A 26,308-nucleotide genomic window follows, 5' to 3' on the forward strand; every position below is an offset into this window, starting at 1 on the left:
ATGAAATGTAAGTCTCCTACTCCTCTGCTATCTTGCTCCTCCCCAGTACATCATTAGTTTTTGATGTAGTGTTCCATGATTCATTGTTTGTGTATAACACCCAGTGTTCTGTGCAATCCGTGCCCTTCTTGATACCCTTCGCCAGGCTCATCCATCTCTCCACTTCCCTTCCTTCTTGTTTCCTGGAGTCCATAGTCTCTCATGGTTCATCTCCCACTCTGGTTTCTCCCCTTTCATTTTTTCCTTCTCCTAGTGTCCTCCATGGTATTCCTTATGTTCCACAACTAAGTGAAATGGTATGATAATTGACTTTCTATGTTCGGCTTATTTCACTTAGCATAATCTCCTCTAGTGCCAAACATGTTGATGCAAAAGTTGGGTATTCATCATTTTGGATGGCTGAGTAATATTCCATTATGTATATGGACCACATCTTCTTTATCCATTTGTCTGTTGAAGGGCATCTCGGCTCTTTCCACATTTTGGCTATTATGGACATTGCTGCTATGAATGTTAGGGTGCATATGGCCCTTCTTTTCACTACATCTGTATCCTTGGGATAAATACCCAGTAGTGCAATTGCCGGGTCATAGGGTACCTCTATTTTTAATTTTTTGAGGAACCTTCAAACTATTTTCCGAAGTGGCTACACCAATTTGTGTTCCCCACCAACAGTGTAAGAGGGATCCCCTTTCTCCACAACTTTTCCAACATTTGTTTTTTCTTACATTGTTGATTTTTGCCATTCTAACTGGTGAAAGATGGTATCTCAATGTGGTTTTGATTTGAATTTCCGTGACAACTAATGATGTTGAAATAATGTTTTCATGTGTCTGCTAGCCATTTGTATGTCTTCTTTGGAGAAGTGTCTGCTCATGTTTTCTGCCCATTTTTTGACTTATCTGTTTTTTGGGTGTTAAGTTTGAGATCTTTATGGACCTTCAATGTTAGCCCTTTGTCTGTAGTGTCATTTGCAAATTTCTTCTCCCATTCTGTGGATTTCCTCTTTATTTTGTTGACTGTTTCCTTTGTGGTGCAGAAGCTTTTTATCTTTTTTTTTTTTTAATATAATTTTTTATTTTTTATAAACATATATTTTTATCCCCAGGGGGACAGGTCTGTGAATCACCAGGTTTACACACTTCACAGCACTCACCAAAACACATACCCTCCCCAATGTCCATAATACCACCCCCTTCTCCCAAACCCCCTCCCCCCAGCAACCCTCAGTTTGTTTTGTGAGATTAAGAGTCACTTATGGTTTGTCTCCCTCCCAATCCCATCTTCTTTCATTTATTCTTCTCGTACCCACTCAAGCCCCCATGTTGCATCACCACTTCCTCATATCAGGGAGATCATATGATAGTTGTCTTTCTCCGCTTGACTTATTTCGCTAAGCATGATATGCTCTAGTTCCATCCATGTTGTCGCAAATGGCAAGATTTCATTTCTTTTGATGGCTGCATAGTATTCCATTGTGTATATATACCACATCTTCTTGATCCATTCATCTGTTGATGGACATCTAGGTTCTTTCCATAGTTTGGCTATTGTGGACATTGCTGCTATAAACATTCGAGTACACGTGCCCCTTTGGATCACTACGTTTGTATCTTTAGGGTAAATACCCAATAGTGCAATTGCTGGGTCATAGGGCAGTTCTATTTTCAACATTTTGAGGAACCTCCATGCTGTTTTCCAGAGAGGTTGCACCAGCTTGCATTCCCACCAACAGTGTAGGAGGGTTCCCCTTTCTCCGCATCCTCGCCAGCATCTGTCATTTCCTGACTTGTTGATTTTAGCCATTCTGACTGGTGTGAGGTGATATCTCATTGTGGTTTTGATTTGTATTTCCCTGATGCTGAGTGATATGGAGCACTTTTTCATGTGTCTGTTGGCCATCTGGATGTCTTCTTTGCAGAAATGTCTGTTCATGTCCTCTGCCCATTTCTTGATTGGATTATTTGTTCTTTGGGTGTTGAGTTTGCTAAGTTCTTTATAGATTCTGGACACTAGTCCTTTATCTGATATGTCGTTTGCAAATATCTTCTCCCATTCTGTCAGTTGTCTTTTGATTTTGTTAACTGTTTCCTTTGCTGTGCAAAAGCTTTTGATCTTGATGAAATCCCAATAGTTCATTTTTGCCCTTGCTTCCCTTGCCTTTTGCGTTGTTCCTAGGAAGATGTTGCTGCGGCTGAGGTCGAAGAGGTTGCTGCCTGTGTTCTCCTCAAGGATTTTGATGGATTCCTTTCGCACATTGAGGTCCTTCATCCATTTTGAGTCTATTTTCGTGTGTGGTGTAAGGAAATGGTCCAATTTCATTTTTCTGCATGTGGCTGTCCAATTTTCCCAGCACCATTTATTGAAGAGGCTGTCTTTTTTCCATTGGACATTCTTTCCTGCTTTGTCGAAGATGAGTTGACCATAGATTTGAGGGTCTATTTCTGGGCTCTCTATTCTGTTCCATTGATCTATGGGTCTGTTTTTGTGCCAGTACCATGCTGTCTTGATGATGACAGCTTTGTAATAGAGCTTGAAGTCCGGGATTGTGATGCCACTAACGTTGGCTTTCTTTTTCAATATCCCTTTAGCTATTCGAGGTCTTTTCTGGTTCCATATAAATTTTAGAATTATTTGTTCCATTTCTTTGAAAAAGATGGATGGTACTTTGATAGGAATTGCATTAAATGTGTAGATTGCTTTAGGTAACATAGACATTTTCACAGTATTTATTCTTCCAATCCAGGAGCATGGAACATTTTTCCATTTCTTTGTGTCTTCCTCAATTTCTTTCATGAGTACTTTATAGTTTTCTGAGTATAGATTCTGTGTCTCTTTGGTTAGGTTTATTCCTAGGTATCTTATGGTTTTGGGTGCCATTGTAAATGGGATTGACTCCTTAATTTCCCTTTCTTCTGTCTTGCTGTTGGTGTAGAGAAATGCAACTGATTTCTGTGCATTGATTTTATATCCTGACACTTTACTGAATTCCTGTATAAGTTCTAGCAGTTTTGGAGTGGAGTCTTTTGGGTTTTCCACATATAGTATCATATCATCTGCGAAGAGTGATAATTTGACTTCTTCTTTGCCGATTTGGATGCCTTTAATTTCCTTTTGTTGTCTGATTGCTGAGGCTAGGACCTCTAGTACTATGTTGAATAGCAGTGGTGATAATGGACATCCCTGCTGTGTTCCTGACCTTAGCGGAAAAGCTTTCAGTTTTTCTCCATTGAGAATGATATTTGCGGTGGGTTTTTCATAGATGGCTTTGATGATATTGAGGTATGTGCCCTCTATCCCTACACTTTGAAGAGTTTTGATCAGGAAGGGATGCTGTACTTTGTCAAATGCTTTTTCAGCATCTATTGAGAGTATCATATGGTTCTTGTTCTTACTTTTATTGATGTGTTGTATCACATTGACTGATTTGCGGATGTTGAACCAACCTTGCAGCCCTGGAATAAATCCCACTTGGTCGTGGTGAATAATCTTTTTAATGTACTGTTGAATCCTATTGGCTAGTATTTTGTTGAGAAGCTTTTTATCTTGATCAAGTCCCAAAAGTTTATTTTTGCTTTTGTTTCCCTTGCTTTTGGAGACGTGTCTTGAAAGAAGTTGCTGTGGCCGATGTCGAAAAGGTTACTGCCTATGTTCTTCTCTAAGATTTTGAAGGATTTCCTTCTCACATTAAAGTCTTTCATCCAATTAGAGTTTATCTTTGTGTATGATATAAGAGAATGGTCCAGTTTCATTCTTCTGTATATAGTTGTTCAGTTTTCCCAGTTATGAATGAAAGGGGGAGATCATGACTAACACCAAGGAAATAGAAACAATCATCAGAAATTATTATCAATAGCTATATGCCAATAAGTTAAGCAACCTAGAAGAAATGGATGCATTCCTAGAAACCTGGAAACTTCCAAGACAAACAGGAAGAAATTAACAACCTGAGTAGACCAGTAATTGGTAAGGAGATTGAAGCAGTGATCAAAAACCTCCCAAAAAACAGAGGTCTGGACCTGATGAATTCCCTAGGGATTTCTACCAAACAGTCAAAGAAGAAATAATACCAGTTCTCCTGAAGCTGTTTCAGAAAATAGAAACAGAAGGAAATCTTCCAGACTCTTTCTCTGAGACCAACATTACCTTGACCCGCAAACCAGGCAAAGACCCCATCAAAATAGAGAATTTCAGATCAAGATCCCTGATGAAGATGGATGCCAAAATTCTCAACAAGATCCTAGCTAATAGGATCCAACAGCACATTAAAAGGATTATTCATCACCACCAGGTGGGATATTTCAACATTTGCAAATCAATGAATGTAACAGAACTCATAAATAAGAGAAGAGAAGAACCACATGGTCTTCTCAAATGATACAGCAAAAACATCCATTTTGCAAAAGGATGCAAAAGCATCCTTTCCTGATTAAAACTCTTCAAAGTATAGGGATAGAGGGAACATTCCTCAACTTCATAAAATCCATCTGTGAAAAACCCACAGCGAGTTTTGAGATCATTGAGATCAGGAACATGACAAGAATGCCCACTCTTGCCACTATTGTTCAGTATAGTACTAGAAGTCCTAGAAATGGCAATCAGACAACAAAAAGAAATAAAAGGTATTCAAATTGGCAAAGAAGTCAATCTCTCTTCACAGATGATATGATACTCTATGTGGAAAACCCAAAAGTCTCCTATCCCCAAATTACTAGAACTCGTGCAACAATTCAGTAATGTGGCAGGATATAAAATCAATGCACAGAAATCAGTTGCTTTCTTATATGTGAACAATGAAAATATAGAAAGAGAAATTAGAAAATTGATTCCATTTGCAATAGCACCAAAAACCACAAGATACCTTGGAATAAACCTAACCAAAGAGGTAAAAAATCTAAGAACTACAAAACACTCATGAAAAAAATTGAAAACACAAAAATTGGAAAAACATCCATGCTCATGGATCAGAAGAATAAACACTGTTAGAACATCTACGCTATTCAGATCTATCTATACTTTACAAGTCATCCCAATCCCAATGGTACTTTTGAAAATGCTAGAACAGTCATAAAATTTTGTATTTAACCAGAAAAGATCCTAAATTGCCAATGAAATGTTGAAAAAGAAAAAACTGGGGGCATCATGTTATGATTTCAAGCTATATTACAAAGCTGTGATCACCAAGACAGCATGGTACTAGCAAAATAAAAAGATACATAGACCTGTGGAACAGAATAGAGAGCCCAGATATGGACTCAACTCTGTGGTCAACTAATCTTTGACAAAGCGGGAAAAATACCCAATGGAAGGAAGACAGTCTCTGAAAAAGAGTTTTCTTTTAAAATACTGCTGTTCATTGATAATATACCTGGTCACCCAAGAATTCACATGGAGATGAACAGCAAAATGAATATTGTTTTTATGACTGTTAATACAACATCCATTTTGCAGTCCATGGATCAAGGGATGATTTTGACTACCAACTCTTACTATTATTTAAGAAATACATTTTGTAAGGCTAATAACTGCCACAGATAGTGATTCCTCTGATGGACCTGGGCAAAGTAAATTGAAAACCTTCTTGAAGGATTCAACTTTCAGGATATCGTGAAGAACATCTGTGATTCATGGGAAGAGGTCAAAATATCAGCATGAACAGGAGTTTGGAAGAAGTGGATTCCAACCCTCATGGATGACTGTCTGAGTGTTTCAAGACACTTGAGGGAGTAACTGCAGACATGGTGGAAATTGCAAGAGAACTAGGATTAGAAGTGAAGCTTGAGGATGTGACAGAATTGCTGTAGTCTTATGGTAAAACTTGAATGGATGAGCAGTTACTTCTCATGGATGAGCAAAGAAAGTGGTTTCTTGATATGGATTCCACTGCTGAAGATGCTGTGAAGATGGATGAAATGACACAAAAGGATTTAGAATATTACATAAACTTAGTTGGTAAAGCAGTAGCAGGGGTTGAGAAGATTGGCTCCAGTTTTGAAAGAAGTTTTACTGTGAGTGAAATACTATCAAATAGCATCACATGCTACAGAGAATTCATTCATGAAAGGAAGAGTCAATCAGTGCAGCAGACTTCCTTGTAGTCTTATTTTAAGAAATTTCCATAGCCATCCCAGCCTTCAGCAACCACCACCCTGATGAGATCATTGAGATCTATTGAGTATCTATCAACGCTAAGGCAAGACTTTTCACTGGCAAAAACATTATAATTCATTAAAAGCTCAGATGAGGGTTAAAATTTTCAGCAATGAAATATTTTTGAACTAAGGTATATACATTGTTTTTAAAGATGTAATGCAATTATATACTTAATTGACTACAGTATGGTATAACCATAATTTTTATATGCACTGGGAAAGCAAAAAATTCATCGACTTGCTTTATTGTAATAATGCCTTTATTGTGGTGATCTGGAACTGAACCTACAGTTATGTCTGAGGTGTGCCTATACTTTTTCTTTTTCATAATGTCCTTGTTGAGTTGGGGCATGAATGTTTTGTTGGCTATGTAAAACAAGTCAGAATATGTTCCCTCTTTTTATATTCTCTGGAAGAGTTTGTTAAGGATTGGAAATATTTATTCCTTAAATGTTTGGTAAATTAGCCATTGAGGTGTTTTATGATAAATTTTGATTATGGATTCAATTTCTTTAATAGATAGATAATGGAAAAGAGGTAACTAAACACTCTTTAGTACTGTTCTCACAGTACATATGTAGAAAAACTATACATTTAAAGGAGAAAAACTTGGGTACCTGGGTGGTTCAGTGGGTTAAGCCTCTGCCTTCAGCTCAGGTCATAGTCTCAGGGTCCTGGGATCCAGGCGCACATCGGGCTCCCTGCTCAGCAGGGGGCTTGCTTCCTCCCCACCTCTGCCTGCTTCTCTGCCTATTTGTGATCTTTCTCTCTCTGCCAAATAAATAAATAAATAAATAAATAAATCTTTAAAAAAATAAGGGAGAAAACTTAGTTGTGTTTTCTTGGTCTCAATGTTTTTTTCTTTGTGAAGTATATAGTGTTCTGGCAGGCAGATTTCTGTTCCCTTTTGTTCAACAAATATTTATTGGATGCCTATTGTGTGCCAAACATTTTGCAAGGCAGTAAGGATATAATCATAAACATTGTCCTTGATATCATGAATGTTATAGTCTGTTGCAGAAAACATAGAAAAGGCAATTATAGAATACTGTTTACTTGTGAATATATTGAGCCATATAGAAAAGTAGTGAATATTTGTAATAGCCATTGTTGAAGCAGGGTGAGAGGTGCTAAGCAATGTTAAGGGCCCAGCTGAGGCTAGAGATGGTAAATTACTAAAGCCAACAGACCACATAGCTGAGTAATTTTTTCCCTGGCCATGCTGTCCAGCGAAGACTTACACACAGAGGTGGTTAAGTGATTGGATCCATTCCATGTTGAAGATTTGCCAGACAGAGTAAAAGGATGAGGAAATGAAGTCCCGTTGTTGGGACATACATGTAATTCCCCAAAACAGTTCTGATTCAGTCCTAGTGCCTAGATGTCAGGAGATTCTTTCTGTTTCCCCAGGTCCTGGTTCTGCTAGTGATTGTGACAATCTCATTTTTTTTGTGGATTTTATTCACATACTGGAGGGACAGGTGGCTGACTACTGGGTTGTCACTGCAGGTAAGCATCATCCTATAGGTCTAGTGCTGTCTGTCTAGATGTGTCAGCCTAACTTTTGGCTTTCTCCCAGATCTTTGCTCCCTATGTGCACCTGAGTGGCATAACTATGATGGTTATCCTTTCCTGGCCCGTGGGCTTCTACTTAATCCATTTGGAAGAAGAAGGTATGTCATGTGGTAGAACCTTACCTGTTTATTTCATCTCTAACTTTAGCTTGTATACTTCACTTAGCAAAATGCAAATTTAGTAGATAGCCACCACTATACCACTTCAAAATTTATTTAGCTTGTTATTCTTACATGCTCTTTGTGGTCGAACTCACAACCATATGTGGCCTGTCACAGCAGTTTCCTAGCCAAACAAGTGTCCTTCTGAAAAGGGATTCTTCTAGAAAAATAAGAATTTTATCTTTGTTGTTACAGATTTTCTGGGAATGGTGGGGCGAGAATAGAGATACATTTTAATTTTATTTGACTGAAGTGATTGCGCAAGTTACAGTTTCTTTAGTTTGTATCGAATATTGCTAGTATCAACTAACAAATTTATGATGGGTCCAGATATCCCTCGTTCCATCCTAGTAATTCAAAGCAGTCTCCTGTGACTCCCTGACTCATAGCAGAAACAGAAAATGTCTGCTACTGCCACTGATCTCTCCATTCCTAATATGGAAACAAAAGAATCAGAGCTGTTTACCAAAAGAGTCAGAGAATCAGAGCTGTATACCAAATTGTTCTGAGAATAAAGTTATCTTGCAGCACCTTCACTAGAAAAGTAGGGTCTTGCTTTCTTTACCGTCTCTCCTTTTACTCTTGATTAAATAAGGAGTATTTGCTTTCTGAATTGTGCAAGGATGCAGGCAAAAGAAAGACTGGATTGATACTTTTGCCATTGTGTGCTTGTACATGTGTGTATGAGGTGAATTTTAGGCAATATTTCTGGGGCAGGATCTTAAAGGGGATAATAATGAACTCTTTTTCATTTCCTAAATTTTAGCTAGAATCAGAAGATACAAGATGGCAAATTATGACAGAGAAAAAACCAAGAGATGTAATACACTCACAAAGTTGAGAGGTTAGAGCTGGAGATCTAGATTTGCAAGTGATTGGAGCATAAGTGGTAACTTAAAAATATGCAAATGGGTAAAATTCTCAGAGGTCTAAAATAGTGTTGGGGGAATGACCAGTGATAACAGGTACTGCGATAGGCTGTTGGGTGGGTGTGTAAGAAAGAGAGAAAGAGACGAGCAAATACCTAATATTTATCGATGACCTATTATGACTCATCACTGTTGATATATCAATTCTCTGAGGTAGGTTTTAGTAGAAAGATAGCTCCTTTTTTCAGAATGAAGAAAATGAAGACTTAGAGAGGTTAAGCAACATGTCCTTAGTCACACGACTAGAAAGTGGTAGACTATGGCTTTGAACTAAGATTTTTGTCAACTAGTGCTCCTTCCACTATTTTGCAGTTTCTTAAATACAGGCATTTTAGGCTTATCTTTACAGGCTTTCTCAGAACCTACAAAACTACTTTTCCTCCTGCGAAAATATTCCTTAACATTTTCTCTTCATCCTACTTCCTTCACAGTTCATTCCCTTTTAAATTTATAGTTCCAGTGATTTTTTTCTTAATAGTAATGCTTGTATTTGGATAACCCTATACTTTAAAAATCACTGAAAATAAGTGAGGACGTGACAGAAATAGTAAATGAGCTAGTCCATAGAATCAATGAAATTGATAGACTGGGTATTAACTGACAACTGCTGGGATAGTTAGTTGCTTGAGATGGTTTTCCATTCCACTTCTGCTTTGTTCTCACTTCTCTCTCTCCCAACTTTTTTTTAGCTCTACAGGTGGCTATTGGATTGCCTTTTTTCCTTATCCTTTTATGTCTCTATGTTATTCCATTGGGGATTCATTCTCCCTGCATTCAGGAGGAGGGTAAATTGGGACCCAAGCCAGACTTCTTTGGACATAGAGGTGCACCCATGGTAGGTCTGAGCATGGCTGAGTAGGCATATACATGGGGTGTATGGATGAGAGAATGGGACCTCAGAACCATGGCAACCCCTGGAAAGGAAAAGGGTTTGGCTGGAAATGACAAGAATGAAGAGTTAATTGTAAAGGTTGGATTTGAACCCAAGTCACCTAACTTATCTTTCTGTACTGTGCCCAGTCACATTACCTCAGATGAGCAGAGTCAGAATCAGTTTGGGTAGAGGAGAATATAGGCAGGCTCTTCAAAAAATAGCTTCCCCCCCCCACAAAGAGCCAAGGGATCCAAACTCATCTTCCTAAAGCCCTTTGTTACTGGGCTCCCTCCCAGCCATTAAAGGGATGGTGGCAGGGAGAGAGACTCTGAGGAATAGCAGTTGATGTTTTTTTCTTCCACAGTTGGGGCCTGAGAATACCATGATGTCCTTTGAGAAAGCTGTTGAACAAGGGGCCTGGGGGCTGGAGAGTGATGTACAATTAAGGTAGGAAAGCAGGGGCTGAAATGGGGAAGAGATAAGACCAATGCCATGGAAGATGATCAGTATGACCCAACTTGTAGAGAGGACAAGCCCCGGGAAGTTTCTCCTGTATTTGTATGGCACATATGCACAGAGCACACACAGAGACCACTTCTTTACAAACCACACTTCTGTACCCCTACATTCTCAAACATAGTCTCATAAATAATATACACACTATATAGTTTCCATACATAATTCAAATTTGTGCTCATTGCAAACCATGCTGACATTTTAACCCCATGCACTACCCTAGCAATCTACTTTAAATTCCCTGGGCACCTACTATATTCTAGGCCTTTTTGTGGGTGCTAGAGAGAGGCAAAAAAGATGTAGCCCTGCTTAATAGAAGTTCCTAGCCAGTGAAGGAGAAACAGCATGTTTATAAACAGAGTATAAAACGATTTGTGGTGAGTTCCTTCCAGAGAAGAATAAGTCAAATGCAGAAGAACATCAGGACCCTGGGATCATGTGGAGGATCATCAGTGGAGGAAAAGACCACTGCCCATTGTGTGAAAAAGATCGGTGTCCTCAGAATTGTGTTTATGTTGTCTTGAGGAAAAAATATTATTTTACCCATCAAAGGTGAATAAAGAAGGTATTCTATGGAGAGGCAACAGTCTGCAAGCTAACCTGTATGGAATCCTTAAGTGATATGCTTTGGGGGTAGGAGAAGGCTATGTGAATAAGAGGTATGGCTGTAGGACCCACTGAGGCTGGATCATAGAGATCCCTAAATGTGTAATGGGCTGCTTTGGTAGACTGTAGAGGACATATTACCTCATTGTTTTAGAAAGACTCATCAGGACATGTATGAGAGAGAATTGTCAGGGAGATGGGTGGTTGGCTGTAGCATTGTCCAAGGGAAAACAAAAGAAGACTTGAATCAGGGCAGTGGTGAGGACAAAATGACATGCTTTGCTGTAGAATCTTTGTACCAGAGCAGCTGGACGTGGAAAGGTTTCATCTGTAGTATGGGTATATTAGAGAATGTGGTTTGTACAGACTGCCTTTATAGCCCTTCTAAGGGAGAAACAAAAGAGAAATGAACCTTCTATTTCAAAGATGAGGAAATATGTTTTGAACCTAGATTTAAATAAGGACAATATATTACTGAAGTCCTAAGGCTGGAATGAGCATAATAAATCCAGAATTAGAGCTAGATTTCCTGACCCCTGAGTGGAGTTCTTGATGGTATCCAACAGTAACAACTGTTTCATGCAGAATGTTTGACTTAGAATTGAAAATGGATAGTTTATTAGAGCTCCTGGGTCATTTATTGAAATGTCTCATGGTCATGACATAATGTGGTAAAGGTGCTCAGTTGGTGAGGTCCTGGTGTAACGTCTTTCTCTCTCCTGTTACTTCTGTGACTTCAACTTTAAAGTAGGTGATCCTTCCAACCCCTCAGTCTCTTTGCTCATTGTTCCTGCACCATTCACATTCATGGTCATACCCTATGCTTTATCATTACCAAAAATTGCATATCAGCTAGAGTCCAGTCAGGACATGAATACCACACCAGTAACTTGAACAGGAAAAATGCAGTATCAAGAATTACTAAGTATGGGGTGCCTGGGTGGCTCAGTGGGTTAAAGCCTCTGCCTTCGGCTCAGATCATGATCCCAGGGTCCTGGGATTGAGCCCTGCCATCGGGCTCTCTGCTCAGCAGGGAGCCTACTTCCCCCTCTCTCTCTGCCTGCCTCTCTGCCTACTATTGATCTCTGTCTGTCAAATAAATAAAATCTTTTTTAAAAAAGTTTAAAAAAGAATTACTAAGTATAAGTATTAAAATGTGGTTAACTACCAAAAGAGGTAAGAGAATCCTGGGACATATAAAAATATCAAGTACAGCTACTGGAACTTCTGTTCCAGATGAAATGGAGTAAGCACATTCCACCTTATTTTTTCCAAGAATTACAAAATACAAAAACAACAACAAATGAATAAAAATCACATACTTAAAAGTGCACGAGAATATGAGATGTAGGGGCACCTGGGTGGCTTAGTCATTAAGCGTCTGCCTTCGGCTCAGGTCATGATCTCAGGGTCCCAGGAGTAAGCCCCACATGGGGCTCCCTGCTCAGCGGGGAACCTGCTCCTTCTCCCACTCCACTTGCCTGTGTTCTCTCTCTCGCTGTGTCTCTCTCAAATAAATAAAAAGATCTTAAAAAAACAAAAAACAAATAAGAGAGATACCTGGCTTTCCTAACACACAGACACAGAGAGCTAGGCAAAATGAGGAGACAGAGGAATATGTCACAAATGAAAGAACAGGACAAAATCACAGGAAGAGAACTAAAATGTAAGTAATATGCCTGAGAGACAATTTAAGGTAATGATCAAAAAGATACTCACTGGACTTCAAAAAAGAGTGGAAGGCATCAGTGAGACCCTTAAGACAGAGATAGAAAAAGAACCATTTTGAATTGAAGAACACAATGAATAAAAATACACTTGATGAAATAAGTAGCAGGCTGAAAGAAGCAGAGGAACAATTTAATGAACTGGAATACAGAGGAATGGAAAGCAATCAAACAGCAAATGAGGAAAGAAGAATTATGAAAATGAGAATAGGCTTAGGGAGCTCAGTGACCCCATCAAGCATAATAATATTCACATTATAGGGTTCCCAAAAGAAGAAGAGAGAGAAAACGGGGCAAAAATTTATTTGAAGAATTAGGAGCTAAAAACTTCCCTAAACTGGGGAAGGAAATAGGAGGCAGAGAGATTCCCTCTATAGAATGAACCAAAGTAGGTTCACACCAAGACATATAGTTATCAAAATGGCATAAAGCAATGATAAAAAAAATAGCAAAAACAGCAAGAGAAAACACAGTTACATACAAGAGAAACCCTGTAAGTCTATCAAAAACTTTGTAGGCCAAAAGGGAGTGGCATGATTCCATGCCATATTCCATGTGCCAAAATGGAATAATGAACAACCAAGAATACTCTTTCCAGCAAGGCTGTCATTAAGAATAGAAGGAGAGATCATTTCTTAGACAAAAACTAAAGGGGGTCATGACCACTAAATCAGCCCTACAAGAAATATTAATGGGGACCCTTGAATGGAAAGGAAAGACCATAAGTGAGAATATGAAAAGTAGGAAACACAAGAACAGTAAAAATAAGTATTTCTGTAAAAAACCAGTCAAGGCATTCATAAAAGGATGTAAAATATGACACCATATACTTAAAATGGGAAAAAAAAAGAGTAAAAAGTGTTTGAACTTAATTGACAGTCAACTTAGTGTAGATTGCTATGTGCAAAAGATGTTATATGCTACCCTAATGGTAACCATAAATTAAAAACCACTAACAGATATGCAAAGAATAAAGAGAAAACCAGCAAATCATGCAAAAGAGAAAGAGAAAAGAGGATCAGAGAAAAACTATAAAACAACCGGTAACAAAAAGTCAAACATATCTATCAATAATTACTTTGAGTGTAAATGGACTAAATGCTCCAATCAAAAGACATAGAGTAAACAGAGTGGATTTAAAAAAAAAAAAAGCCCATCTATATGCTCCCTACACAGGACCCATTTCATATCTAAAGAAACCTGAAAATTGAAAGTGAAGGGCTGGAAAAACATTATGAAAATGGATGTCCAAAGAAAGCCAGAGTAGCAATACTTAATATTGGGCAAAATAAACTTTTTTTATGTTTTAAAATTTTTAAAATTTATTTAAATGCTAGCATAGTTAACATACAGTGTCATATTAATTTTAGGTGTACAGTATAGTGATCAGAATTTCAAGGGGTTCTTAGGTGGCTTGCTCAGTTAAGCAACTGCCTTTGGCTCAGGTCATGATCCTGGGGTCCTGGGATCCAGCCCCACAAGGGGCTCCCTGCTTAGCAGGGAGCCTGCCTCTCCCTCTGCAGCTCCCCCTGCTTATGCATGCTCTTGCTGTCTGTCTCTCATTCTCTGCCAAATAAAAAAATCCTAAAAAAAAAAAAAAGTTCTGTACATTACTCAGTGTTCATGATGTTAAGTAAACTCTTAATCCCCTTTACCTATTTTACCCTTCTCCCTGAGCACCCTCCTCTAGTAACCTTCTGTTTGTTCTCTATTGTTAAAAGTCTGATTCTTGGTTTCTCTCTTTTTTTTTCCTTTGTTCATTTGTTTCTTTTTTAAAATTATTATTTTTTTAAATTTGAATTTTAAGTAGTTAACATACAGTTCAATATTGGTTTCTGGAGTAGTACTCAGTGATTCATCACTTATATACAACACGCAGTGCTCATCATAAGTGCCCTCCTCAATACCCATCATCCCTCTAGCCCATCGCCCACCCTCAGTTTGTTCTCTGTCATTAAGAGTCTCTTATGGTTTGTTACGTGTATCGGGCAAAATAAACTTTAAAACAAAAAATGTAACTAGAGACAAAGAAGGACACTATATAATAATAAAGGGGACAAACTAACAGCATAATATAACAATTATAGGTATTTATGTACCCAACATGGGATCACCCAGATATGTAAAACAGTTAATAACAAACACAAACTAATTGATAGTAATACAATAATAGTAGGGGACTTTAACACCCCCACTTACATCGACTAATAGGTTATCCAAACAAAAAATCAAAAGGAAACAATGGCTTTGAATGACAGACTGGACTAGATTTCACAGATATATTCAAAATAGTCCATAATAAAACAGCAGAATATACATTCATTTCAAGTGCACATGGAACATTTTCCAGTATAGATCACATATTAGGCAAAAAAAAAAAAAAACAAAAAAAAAAACCCAAAAAAAAACAACCCAAGCCCCAACAATTTCAAAGAGATATAAGTCATACCATGTTTCTTTTCTGATTGCAATGCTGTGAAACTAGAAATCAGCCACAAGAAAAAAGCTGAAAAGAACACAAATCCATGGAGGTTAAATAACATGTTAGTAAACAATGAATGGGTCAACCAAGAAATCAAAGAGGAAGTCAAAAAAATACATCAAAACAAATGAAAACAAAAACACAATGGTCAAAAAACTTTGGGAATGCAGCAAAAGTGGTTCTAAGAAAGAAGTTTATAGCAATACAGGCCTACCTCAAGAAGCAAGAAAAATCTCCAATAAACAATCTAACCTTACACCTAAAGGAGTTAGAAGAACAACAAACAAAACCCCAAACCAGCAGAGTGAAGGAAATAATAAAGATTGGAGCAGAAATAAATGATTTTCAGAAACTGAAAAACAAAAACAAAAACCCAAAACAATAAAACAGATAAATGAAACCAGGAGCAGGTTTTTTTTTTTTTTTTTTTTTTAAGATCAACAAAATTGATGTACCTCTAGCTAGACTCATAGGAAGAGAGAGAGGGAAGGAAGGAAGAAGAAAGGTGAAGGGGAAAAGACTTAAACAAAATCACCAATGGAAGAGGAGAAATGATAAACCACAGAAACAAAAACAGTTGTAAGTGAATATTATGAAAAACTATGTGCCAACAAATAAGTTCACCCAAAAGAAATTGGTAAGTTCCTAGAAACATATATTCTACCAAAAGTGAAACAGGAAGAAATAGAACAGTTAAGCAGACTGATTACTAAAGAGATTGAATCTATGTGCTTTGGTGAGTGCTGTGAAGTGTGTAAACCTGGTGATTCACAGACCTGTACCCCTGGGGATAAAAATATATGTTTATAAAAAAAAAAAAAAAAAAAAAAGAAAGGACCAATACCCAACTTTTGTAGCAACATGGACGGGACTGGAAGAGATTATTATGCTGAGTGAAATAAGTCAAGCAGAGAGAGTCAATTATCATATGGTTTCACTTATTTGTGGAGCATAACAAATAGCATGGAGGACATGGGGAGTTAGAGAGGAGAAGGGAGTTGGGGGAAATTGGAAGGGGAGGTGAACCATGAGAGACTATGGACTCTGAAAAACAATCTGAGGGTTTTGAAGGGGTGGGGGGTGGGAGGTTGGGGTACTAGGTGGTGGGTATTATAAAGGGCACGAATTGCATGGAGCACTGGGTGTGGTGAAAAATAATGAATACTGTTATGCTGAAAATAAAAAATAAATTAAAAAAAAATTAAAAAAAAAAAAAAAAACTCCTCAAAAAACTAAAGTCCAGGACCAAATGGCTTTGCAGGTAAATTCTACGAAACATTTTAGAAGACTTAATACCTATTCTTCTCAAACTATTCAAAAAAATAGAAAAAAAAACCCTTCTAAATTCATTTTTTGAGGACAGTATCATCCTGATAACAAAACCAGATAAAGACACCAAAAAAAAAAAAAAAAAACCACTTGTAGACACACTACAGGCCATCTCTGATCAACATAGATGTAAAAATCCTCAATAAAATGCCAGAAAACTCAACATCAAAAAACAAATAATCCAATTAAAAATGGGCAGAGGACATGAACAGATATTTCTCCAAAGAAGACATCCAGATGGCCAACAGACACATTAAAAGATGCTCAACATCACTCATCATCAGGAAAATGCAAATCAAAACTGCAGTGTCATCTCATACCTATCAGAATGGCTAAAAACAACAACAACAACAACAACAAAACCACAAGAAACAACAGGTGTTGGAGAGGATATGAAGAAAAAGAAACACTTGTGCCCCGTTAGTAGGAATGCAGAGGGGTACAGCCACTGCAGAAAACAGTACGGAGGTTCCTAAAAAAGTTAAAAATAGAATTACCCTATGATCCAGTAATTACACTACTGAGTATTTGCCCCCAAGATAAAAAATGCACTAATTCAAAGGGATATGTACACCCCTGTATTTATAGCAGCATTATTTACAATAGCCAACTTATGGAAGCAGCCCAGAGTATCCATTGACATAGATGAGTGGATAAAGAAGATGTAGTATAAGTATGCAATGAAATATTATTCAGCCTTAAAAAAATAATGAATCTTGCCATTTACAACGGTATGGATGGAGCTAGAGAGTGTAATGCTATGTGAAGTAAGTCAGTCAGAGAAAGACAAACACCATATGATCTCCTCATATGTTGAATTTAGGGGGGGGGGAAGCAAATGAGCAAATGGGAAAAAACACAAACCAAGAAACAGATTCTTAGCTATAGAGAACTGACCGAGGTTACCAGCGGGGAGGTGGGTGGAGGGATGGGTGGAAGAGGTGATGGAGATTAAGGAGCACATTTTGTATACTTGAAACTAATATTACACCGTATGTTAACTGTATTGGAATTAAAAAAAAAAAAACACAACTCTCCTCTTTTCTCCCTTCTCTCAGCCCCTGGTAACCATCATTCCATTTTCTGTTTCTATGATTTTGACTACTGTAGATACCACATATGAATGGATCATCCAGTATTTGTCTTTTTTGTGACTGTCTTATTTCACTTAGCATAATGTCCTCAAATTTCATCATACTAAGGCATGTGACAGGATTGCCTTCCCTTTTCAGGCTGAATAATGTTCCATTGTGTATATATAACACGTTTTATTCATCTATTCATTTGCCAATGGACATTTGGGTTGCTTCCACATCTTGTTATTTTGAATAATGCTGCTGTGAACATGAGTCTACAAATATATTTTCTAGACCTTTCTTTAAATTCCTTTGGGCATATACTCAGAAGTGGAATTGCTGAAACATGGTAATTCTGTGTTTAAATATCTGAGGAACTGCTGTGCTGGATAAAGGGATTTTTAAAACCTGTATATAAAATCCTGGGCAGACCTTTGTGTAATCTATGCTTGAAGCCTTACAGAAACAACACAGCAGAATATTTGATAACTGAATGTTGGTCTGGAATACCATCCGGATTTTAGATTTACTTCTGGGTAGCACATAATGGGATAGGCCAGAAAAGCATTGCAAAGCTTTTGAAAACTAAACTGACCATGGGAGCCATGGCTGCAAACATGGGCCAGGACATGTGTGCCTAGAAACAATGACTGCTAAAATAAATTTATTTGACAGAGATCACAAGTAGGCAGAGAGGCATAAAATAAATTTAAATAGCAGTGAGGCTTTCATCAAAAATCCCAAGGATATAGTCCAAAGTTTTCATCATACTTACAAAAATCTAAGCCTAAAAGGTAATTAATAGATATTACCACCAAGAGAATCATCAAGAATTTTAACGCAGCTGCCTTAATATATCTCAAACAAACTGCGGAAACTCATTAAGCAAACGAGAAAGGAGAATGTATTAGCAAAGAAAAAGAAGGAATAAAGAAGAACCACATGGAAATAAAATTTCTTTAATGAAAAGAAGATGATTTAAAAAGTCAATTTGTGAGGCATCTGGGTGGCTCAGTCGATTAAGTGTCTCCTTCGGTTCAGGTCATGATCCCAGTATTCTAGGATCCAGCCCCTACTTTGGGCTCCCTGCTCAGCAGGGAGCCTGCTTCTCCCTCTGTTACCCCCACTGCTGCTCCTCTCTCTGTCTCTCTCAAGTGAATAAATTTTAAAAAATCATAAGAAAAAAAGTCAACTTATTTATATAAAGTCATCATTGTGTTATACATCTTAAATAAATACAATGACATGTCAGTTAGTCTCAGTAAAATGAGAAGAGTCAACCTCTGAGCATTTGAATTACTCCCTCATTTAAAAAACACTTTTAATTTGGCTTCTAGGGTATCATATGGTCCTGATTTTCTTCCTTTCTGGACTGGTTTCCTAAATGGTTTTCTTTGCCCATTCCTGCCATCTCTTCTTACTCTCAAAATTGTGGAATTTTTGAGATTTGTGATAAAATATTTATAAAGGAAGTCTCATCCCTAATTCCTAAATGAACTTGTTTTGACAGTGTTCACCCCATTTTGTAAAATTATAAACATGTTTTAATTATATGTCCAAACATGTTTATATGAAACTTTTATTTCAATATGATATTTTTAAGATGCATTTGAAAAAGAGGTGTGTCTATATGTCAAAAGCAAGGAGTATAAACTAGTATTTAGCATCTAAGAGAAAGTGTATAGGAGGACCTATTAAGAATCTATGCAAAGACTTTTGGCTGTTCAGGTTTATGGCATAAAGGCCCAGTTAGACACCCTCACTAAACATGGAGCAAATCCTCTTATTTTACTGAGTCGTTGTGTTTCCTGAAGCAGTGTTGACCTCATGTGAGCCAAAAGAAGAAATGACTCACTGGAAGTCAAAGGAAGCTGAGGCACAGAAAGATCAAAGTAAGCTTCTGTGGGATTTACTGCCCCATTCCTGCTAGTTAAGTCAATTCTTAACTTTTTAGGGGAAATATGTGTAAATGTACTTAGCAGGTGTGTGTGTGTCTGTGTTTGTGTGCACACATACATGTGTGTGAGTGTGTGTGAGAGTTCAGTAATTTCTTGCAGTATTGCCTACTCTTTAGCATTCATGATGAACAAAATGTCAGATATTTTAGTACAGATGTGCCATGCCAAACCATAATAGATCCCGAGGCAAAAGGTAAAGTCAGTAATTTTTTTTTTTTGGTTTTCATATAATTTTTTATTTTTTATAAACATATATTTTTATCCCCAGGGGGACAGGTCTGTGAATCACCAGGTTTACACACTTCACAGCACTCACCAAAACACATACCCTCCCCAATGTCCATAATACCACCCCCTTCTCCCAAACCCCCTCCCCCCAGCAACCCTCAGTTTGTTTTGTGAGATTAAGAGTCACTTATGGTTTGTCTCCCTCCCAATCCCATCTTCTTTCATTTATTCTTCTCGTACCCACTCAAGCCCCCATGTTGCATCACCACTTCCTCATATCAGGGAGATCATATGATAGTTGTCTTTCTCCGCTTGACTTATTTCGCTAAGCATGATATGCTCTAGTTCCATCCATGTTGTCGCAAATGGCAAGATTTCATTTCTTTTGATGGCTGCATAGTATTCCATTGTGTATATATACCACATCTTCTTGATCCATTCATCTGTTGATGGACATCTAGGTTCTTTCCATAGTTTGGCTATTGTGGACATTGCTGCTATAAACATTCGAGTACACGTGCCCCTTTGGATCACTACGTTTGTATCTTTAGGGTAAATACCCAATAGTGCAATTGCTGGGTCATAGGGCAGTTCTATTTTCAACATTTTGAGGAACCTCCATGCTGTTTTCCAGAGAGGTTGCACCAGCTTGCATTCCCACCAACAGTGTAGGAGGGTTCCCCTTTCTCCGCATCCTCGCCAGCATCTGTCATTTCCTGACTTGTTGATTTTAGCCATTCTGACTGGTGTGAGGTGATATCTCATTGTGGTTTTGATTTGTATTTCCCTGATGCTGAGTGATATGGAGCACTTTTTCATGTGTCTGTTGGCCATCTGGATGTCTTCTTTGCAGAAATGTCTGTTCATGTCCTCTGCCCATTTCTTGATTGGATTATTTGTTCTTTGGGTGTTGAGTTTGCTAAGTTCTTTATAGATTCTGGACACTAGTCCTTTATCTGATATGTCGTTTGCAAATATCTTCTCCCATTCTGTCAGTTGTCTTTTGATTTTGTTAACTGTTTCCTTTGCTGTGCAAAAGCTTTTGATCTTGATGAAATCCCAATAGTTCATTTTTGCCCTTGCTTCCCTTGCCTTTTGCGTTGTTCCTAGGAAGATGTTGCTGCGGCTGAGGTCGAAGAGGTTGCTGCCTGTGTTCTCCTCAAGGATTTTGATGGATTCCTTTCGCACATTGAGGTCCTTCATCCATTTTGAGTCTATTTTCGTGTGTGGTGTAAGGAAATGGTCCAATTTCATTTTTCTGCATGTGGCTGTCCAATTTTCCCAGCACCATTTATTGAAGAGGCTGTCTTTTTTCCATTGGACATTCTTTCCTGCTTTGTCGAAGATGAGTTGACCATAGATTTGAGGGTCTATTTCTGGGCTCTCTATTCTGTTCCATTGATCTATGGGTCTGTTTTTGTGCCAGTACCATGCTGTCTTGATGATGACAGCTTTGTAATAGAGCTTGAAGTCCGGGATTGTGATGCCACTAACGTTGGCTTTCTTTTTCAATATCCCTTTAGCTATTCGAGGTCTTTTCTGGTTCCATATAAATTTTAGAATTATTTGTTCCATTTCTTTGAAAAAGATGGATGGTACTTTGATAGGAATTGCATTAAATGTGTAGATTGCTTTAGGTAACATAGACATTTTCACAGTATTTATTCTTCCAATCCAGGAGCATGGAACATTTTTCCATTTCTTTGTGTCTTCCTCAATTTCTTTCATGAGTACTTTATAGTTTTCTGAGTATAGATTCTGTGTCTCTTTGGTTAGGTTTATTCCTAGGTATCTTATGGTTTTGGGTGCCATTGTAAATGGGATTGACTCCTTAATTTCCCTTTCTTCTGTCTTGCTGTTGGTGTAGAGAAATGCAACTGATTTCTGTGCATTGATTTTATATCCTGACACTTTACTGAATTCCTGTATAAGTTCTAGCAGTTTTGGAGTGGAGTCTTTTGGGTTTTCCACATATAATATCATATCATCTGCAAAGAGTGATAATTTGACTTCTTCTTTGCTGATTTGGATGCCTTTAATTTCCTTTTGTTGTCTGATTGCTGAGGCTAGGACCTCTAGTACTATGTTGAATAGCAGTGGTGATCATGGACATCCCTGCTGTGTTCCTGACCTTAGCGGAAAAGCTTTCAGTTTTTCTTTATTTAGAATGATATTTGCGGTGGGTTTTTCATAGATGGCTTTGATGATATTGAGGTATGTGCCCTCTATCCCTACACTTTGAAGAGTTTTGATCAGGAAGGGATGCTGTACTTTGTCAAATGCTTTTTCAGCATCTATTGAGAGTATCATATGGTTCCTGTTCTTACTTTTATTGATGTGTTGTATCACATTGACTGATTTGCGGATGTTGAACCAACCTTGCAGCCCTGGAATAAATCCCACTTGGTCGTGGTGAATAATCTTTTTAATGTACTGTTGAATCCTATTGGCTAGTATTTTGTTGAGTATTTTCGCATCTGTGTTCATCAAGGATATTGGTCTATAGCTCTCTTTTTTGGTGGGATCCTTGCCTGGTTTTGGGATCAAGGTGATGCTGGCCTCATAAAATGAGTTTGGAAGTTTTCCTTCCATTTCTATTTTTTGGAACAGTTTCAGGAGAATAGGAATTAGTTCTTCTTTAAATGTTTGGTAGAATTCCCCTGGGAAGCCGTCTGGCCCTGGGCTTTTGTTTGTTTGGAGATTTTTAATGACTGTTTCAATCTCCTTACTGGTTATGGGTCTGTTCAGGCTTTCTATTTCTTCCTGGTTCAGTTGTGGTAGTTTATATGTTTCTAGGAATGCATCCATTTCTTCCGGATTGTCAAATTTATTGCCGTAGAGTTGCTCATAGTATGTTCTTATAATAGTTTGTATTTCTTTGGTGTTAGTTGTGATCTCTCCTCTTTCATTCATGATTTTATTTATTTGGGTCCTTTCTCTTTTCTTTTTGATAAGTCGGGCCAGGGGTTTATCAATTTTATTAATTCTTTCAAAGAACCAGCTCCTAGTTTCGTTGATTTGTTCTATTGTTTTTTTGGTTTCTATTTCATTGATTTCTGCTCTGATCTTTATGATCTCTCTTCTCCTGCTAGGCTTAGGGTTTCTTTCTTGTTCTTTTTCCAGCTCCTTTAGGTGTAGGGTTAGATTGTGTACCTGAGACCTTTCTTGTTTCTTGAGAAAGGCTTGTACCGCTATATATTTTCCTCTCAGGACTGCCTTTGTTGTGTCCCACAGATTTTGAACCGTTGTATTTTCATTATCATTTGTTTCCATGATTTTTTTCAATTCTTCTTTAATTTCCCGGTTGACCCATTCATTCTTTAGAAGGATGCTGTTTAGTCTCCATGTATTTTGGTTCTTTTCAAACTTCCTTTTGTGGTTGAGTTCTAGCTTTAGAGCATTGTGGTCTGAAAATAGCAGGGAATGATCCCAATCTTTTGATACCGGTTGAGTCCTGATTTAGGACCGAGGATGTGATCTATTCTGGAGAATGTTCCATGTGCACTAGAGAAGAATGTGTATTCTGTTGCTTTGGGATGAAATGTTCTGAATATATCTGTGATATCCATCTGGTCCAGTGTGTCGTTTAAGGCCTTTATTTCCTTGCTGATCTTTTGCTTGGATGATCTGTCCATTTCAGTGAGGGGAGTGTTAAAGTCCCCTACTATTATTGTATTATTGTTGATGTGTTTCTTTGATTTTGTTATTAATTGGTTTATATAGTTGGCTGCTCCCACGTTGGGGGCATAGATATTTAAAATTGTTAAATCTTCTTGTTGGACAGACCCTTTGAGTATGATATAGTGTTCTTCCTCATCTCTTATTATAGTTTTTGGCTTAAAATCTAATTGATCTGATATAAGGATTGCCACTCCTGCTTTCTTCTGATGTCCGTTAGCATGGTAAATTCTTTTCCACCCCCTCACTTTAAATCTGGAGGTGTCTTCGGGCTTAAAATGTGTTTCTTGGAGGCAACATTTAGATGGGTTTTGTTTTTTTATCCATTCTGATACCCTGTGTCTTTTGACAGGGGCATTTAGCCCATTAACATTCAGGGTAACTATTGAGAGATATGAATTTAGGGCCATTGTATTGCCTGTAAGGTGGCTGTTACTGTATATGGTCTCTGTTCCTTTCTGATCTACCATTTGTAGGATCTCTCTTTGCTTAGAGGACCCCTTTCAAGATTTCCTGTAGAGTTGGTTTGGTGTTTGCAAATTCTTTCAGTTGTTGTTTGTCCTGGAAGCTTTTAATCTCTCCTTCTATTTTCAATGATAGCCTAGCTGGATATAGTATTCTGGGCTGCATGTTTTTCTCATTTAGTGCTCTGAAAATATCATGCCAGCTCTTTCTGGCCTGCCAGGTTTCTGTGGATAAGTCAGCTGCCAATCTAATATTTTTACCATTGTATGTTACAGACTTCTTTTCCCGGGCTGCTTTCAGGATTTTCTCTTTGTCACTGAGACTTGTAAATTTTACTATTAGGTGACAGGGTGTGGGCCTATTCTTATTGATTTTGAGGGGCGTTCTCTGAACCTCCTGAATTTTGATGCTCGTTCCCTTTGCCATATTGGGGAAATTCTCCCCAATAATTCTCTCCAGTATACCTTCTGCTCCCCTCTCTCTTTCTTCTTCTTCTGGAATCCCAATTATTCTAATGTTGTTTCGTCTTATGGTGTCACTTATCTCTCGAATTCTCCCTTCGTGGTCCAGTAGCTGTTTGTCCCTCTTTTGCTCAGCTTCTTTATTCTCTGTCATTTGGTCTTCTATATCACTAATTCTTTCTTCTGCCTCATTGATCCTAGCAGTGAGAGCCTCCATTTTTGATTGCACCTCATTAATAGCTTTTTTGATTTCAACTTGGTTAGATTTTAGTTCTTTTATTTCTCCAGAAAGGGCTTTTATATCTCCCGAGAGGGTTTCTCTAATATCTTCCATGCCTTTTTCGAGCCCGGCTAGAACCTTGAGAATTGTCATTCTGAACTCTAGATCTGACATATTACCGATGTCTGTATTGATTAGGTCCCTAGCCTTCGGTACTGCCTCTTGTTCTTTTTTTTGTGGTGAGTTTTTCGGCCTTGTCATTTTGTCCAGATAAGAGTATATGAAGGGGCAAGTAAAATACTAAAAGGGTGGCAACAACCCCAGGAAAATATGCTTTAACCAAATTAGAAGAGATCCAAAATCGTGAGGGGGGAGAAAAGGGATAAAAAGAGGTTCAAAAAGGAAGAAATTAAAAAAAAAAAAAAAAAAAAAAAGAAAAGAGAGAAAAAAAAAAAGAAAAGAATTAAAAAAAAAAGAAAACACCTAAGAAAAATATAAAAAAGAAAAAATATATGTATTAGATAAACTAGTAAAAAATCGTTAAAAAAGGAAAAGGTAACAGTTAAAAAAAAAAAATTTACCCGAAGGCAAAAAAAAAAAACGAAAAAAATTAAATTAACCGCAAGACTAAAAAAAATCACAGGGAAAAAGCCATGAGTTCCGTGCTTTGTTTTCTCCTCCTCTAGAATTCTGCTGCTCTCCTTGGTATTGAAACCGCACTCTTTGGTAGGTGAACTTGGTCTCGGCTGGATTTCTTGTTGATCTTCTGGGGGAGGGGCCTGTTGTAGTGATTCTCAAGTGTCTTTGCCCCTGGCGGAATTGCACCGCTTTTACCTGGGGCCAGGGTGAGTAATCGGCTTGGGTTTGCTTTCAGGAGCTTTTGCTCCCTGAGCGCTTTCCGTAGAGTTCCGGAGGATGGGAATACAAATGGCGGACTCCTGGTCTCCGGCCCGGAGGAGCCGAGAGCCCAGGGCCGCACTCCTCAGTGCGCGCTCAGAGAACCGCACCCGTCTGCCTGGCCTCCGGCCGCGCTCCGAGCTCACCGAGCCTGCGACCGGTTCAAGGTCACCCCGAGCTACGAGCTTACTGTCGGCTCTGTCTCTGTAGCCGGCTTTCCCGTTCCAATACCCACAAGCTCTGCGACACTCAGACACTCCCGATCCTTCTGTGACCCTGCGGGACCTGAGGCCACGCTGACCCCGTGTGGGCTTTGCCCCGGGTAGCCTCTGGAGCGATGTCCCTCAGCGGAACAGACTTTTTTTTTTTTTTTTTAAAGATTTTATTTATTTATTTGACAGAGAGAAATCACAAGTAGATGGAGAGGCAGTCAGAGAGAGAGAGAGGGAAGCAGGCTCCCTGCCGAGCAGAGAGCCCGATGCGGGACTCGATCCCAGGACCCCGAGATCATGACCTGAGCCGAAGGCAGCGGCTTAACCCACTGAGCCACCCAGGCGCCCCCGGAACAGACTTTTAAAAGTCCTGATTTTGTGCGCGGTTGCTCCGCCGCTTGCCGGGAGCCGGCCCCTCCCCCCAGGGTCTATCTTCCCGTCGCTTTGGATTCACTTCTCCGCCGGTCCTACCTTTCAGAAAGTGGTTGTTTTTCTGTTTCCAGAATTGCTGTTCTTCTTCTCTTCGATCTGCCGATGGATTTTCAGGTGTTTGCAATCTTTAGATAAGCTATCTAGCTGATCTCTGGCTAGCTGAAGTAGTCTCGGCCTGCTACTTCTCCGCCATCTTGACTCCTCCCCCCAAAGTCAGTAATTTTATCTGTATTTGAAATTTAATTATTTTCTTTGTCATGGATTTTTCCTTAATTTATATTTTTTAAAGATTTATTTATTTGAGAGTGTGTGTGCGCAAGAATGAGCAGA

General features: G+C 38.4%; 1 protein-coding gene across 11 annotated transcripts in view; it reads left to right on the forward strand.

Annotated features, from left to right (window-relative positions):
• Positions 1-26,308, forward strand: part of GDPD4 (glycerophosphodiester phosphodiesterase domain containing 4) — a 176,421-nt gene that overhangs the window by 42,189 nt on the left and 107,924 nt on the right. For 10 of the 11 annotated variants that reach the window (XM_082749541.1, XM_082749538.1, XM_082749539.1 and 7 more), the window contains 5 exons: positions 7,563-7,661; positions 7,732-7,825; positions 8,655-8,732; positions 9,507-9,652; positions 10,056-10,138. In XM_082749541.1, the coding sequence (XP_082605667.1) occupies positions 7,563-7,661; positions 7,732-7,825; positions 8,655-8,732; positions 9,507-9,652; positions 10,056-10,138 (500 nt within the window). The remainder of the gene's footprint in view (positions 1-7,562; positions 7,662-7,731; positions 7,826-8,654; positions 8,733-9,506; positions 9,653-10,055; positions 10,139-26,308) is intronic. The other variant, XM_082749543.1, reaches the window with a different exon arrangement.

Source organism: Mustela nivalis (assembly GCF_964662115.1).
Source record: "Mustela nivalis genome assembly, chromosome: 9".
Classification (NCBI taxonomy): domain Eukaryota; kingdom Metazoa; phylum Chordata; class Mammalia; order Carnivora; family Mustelidae; genus Mustela; species Mustela nivalis.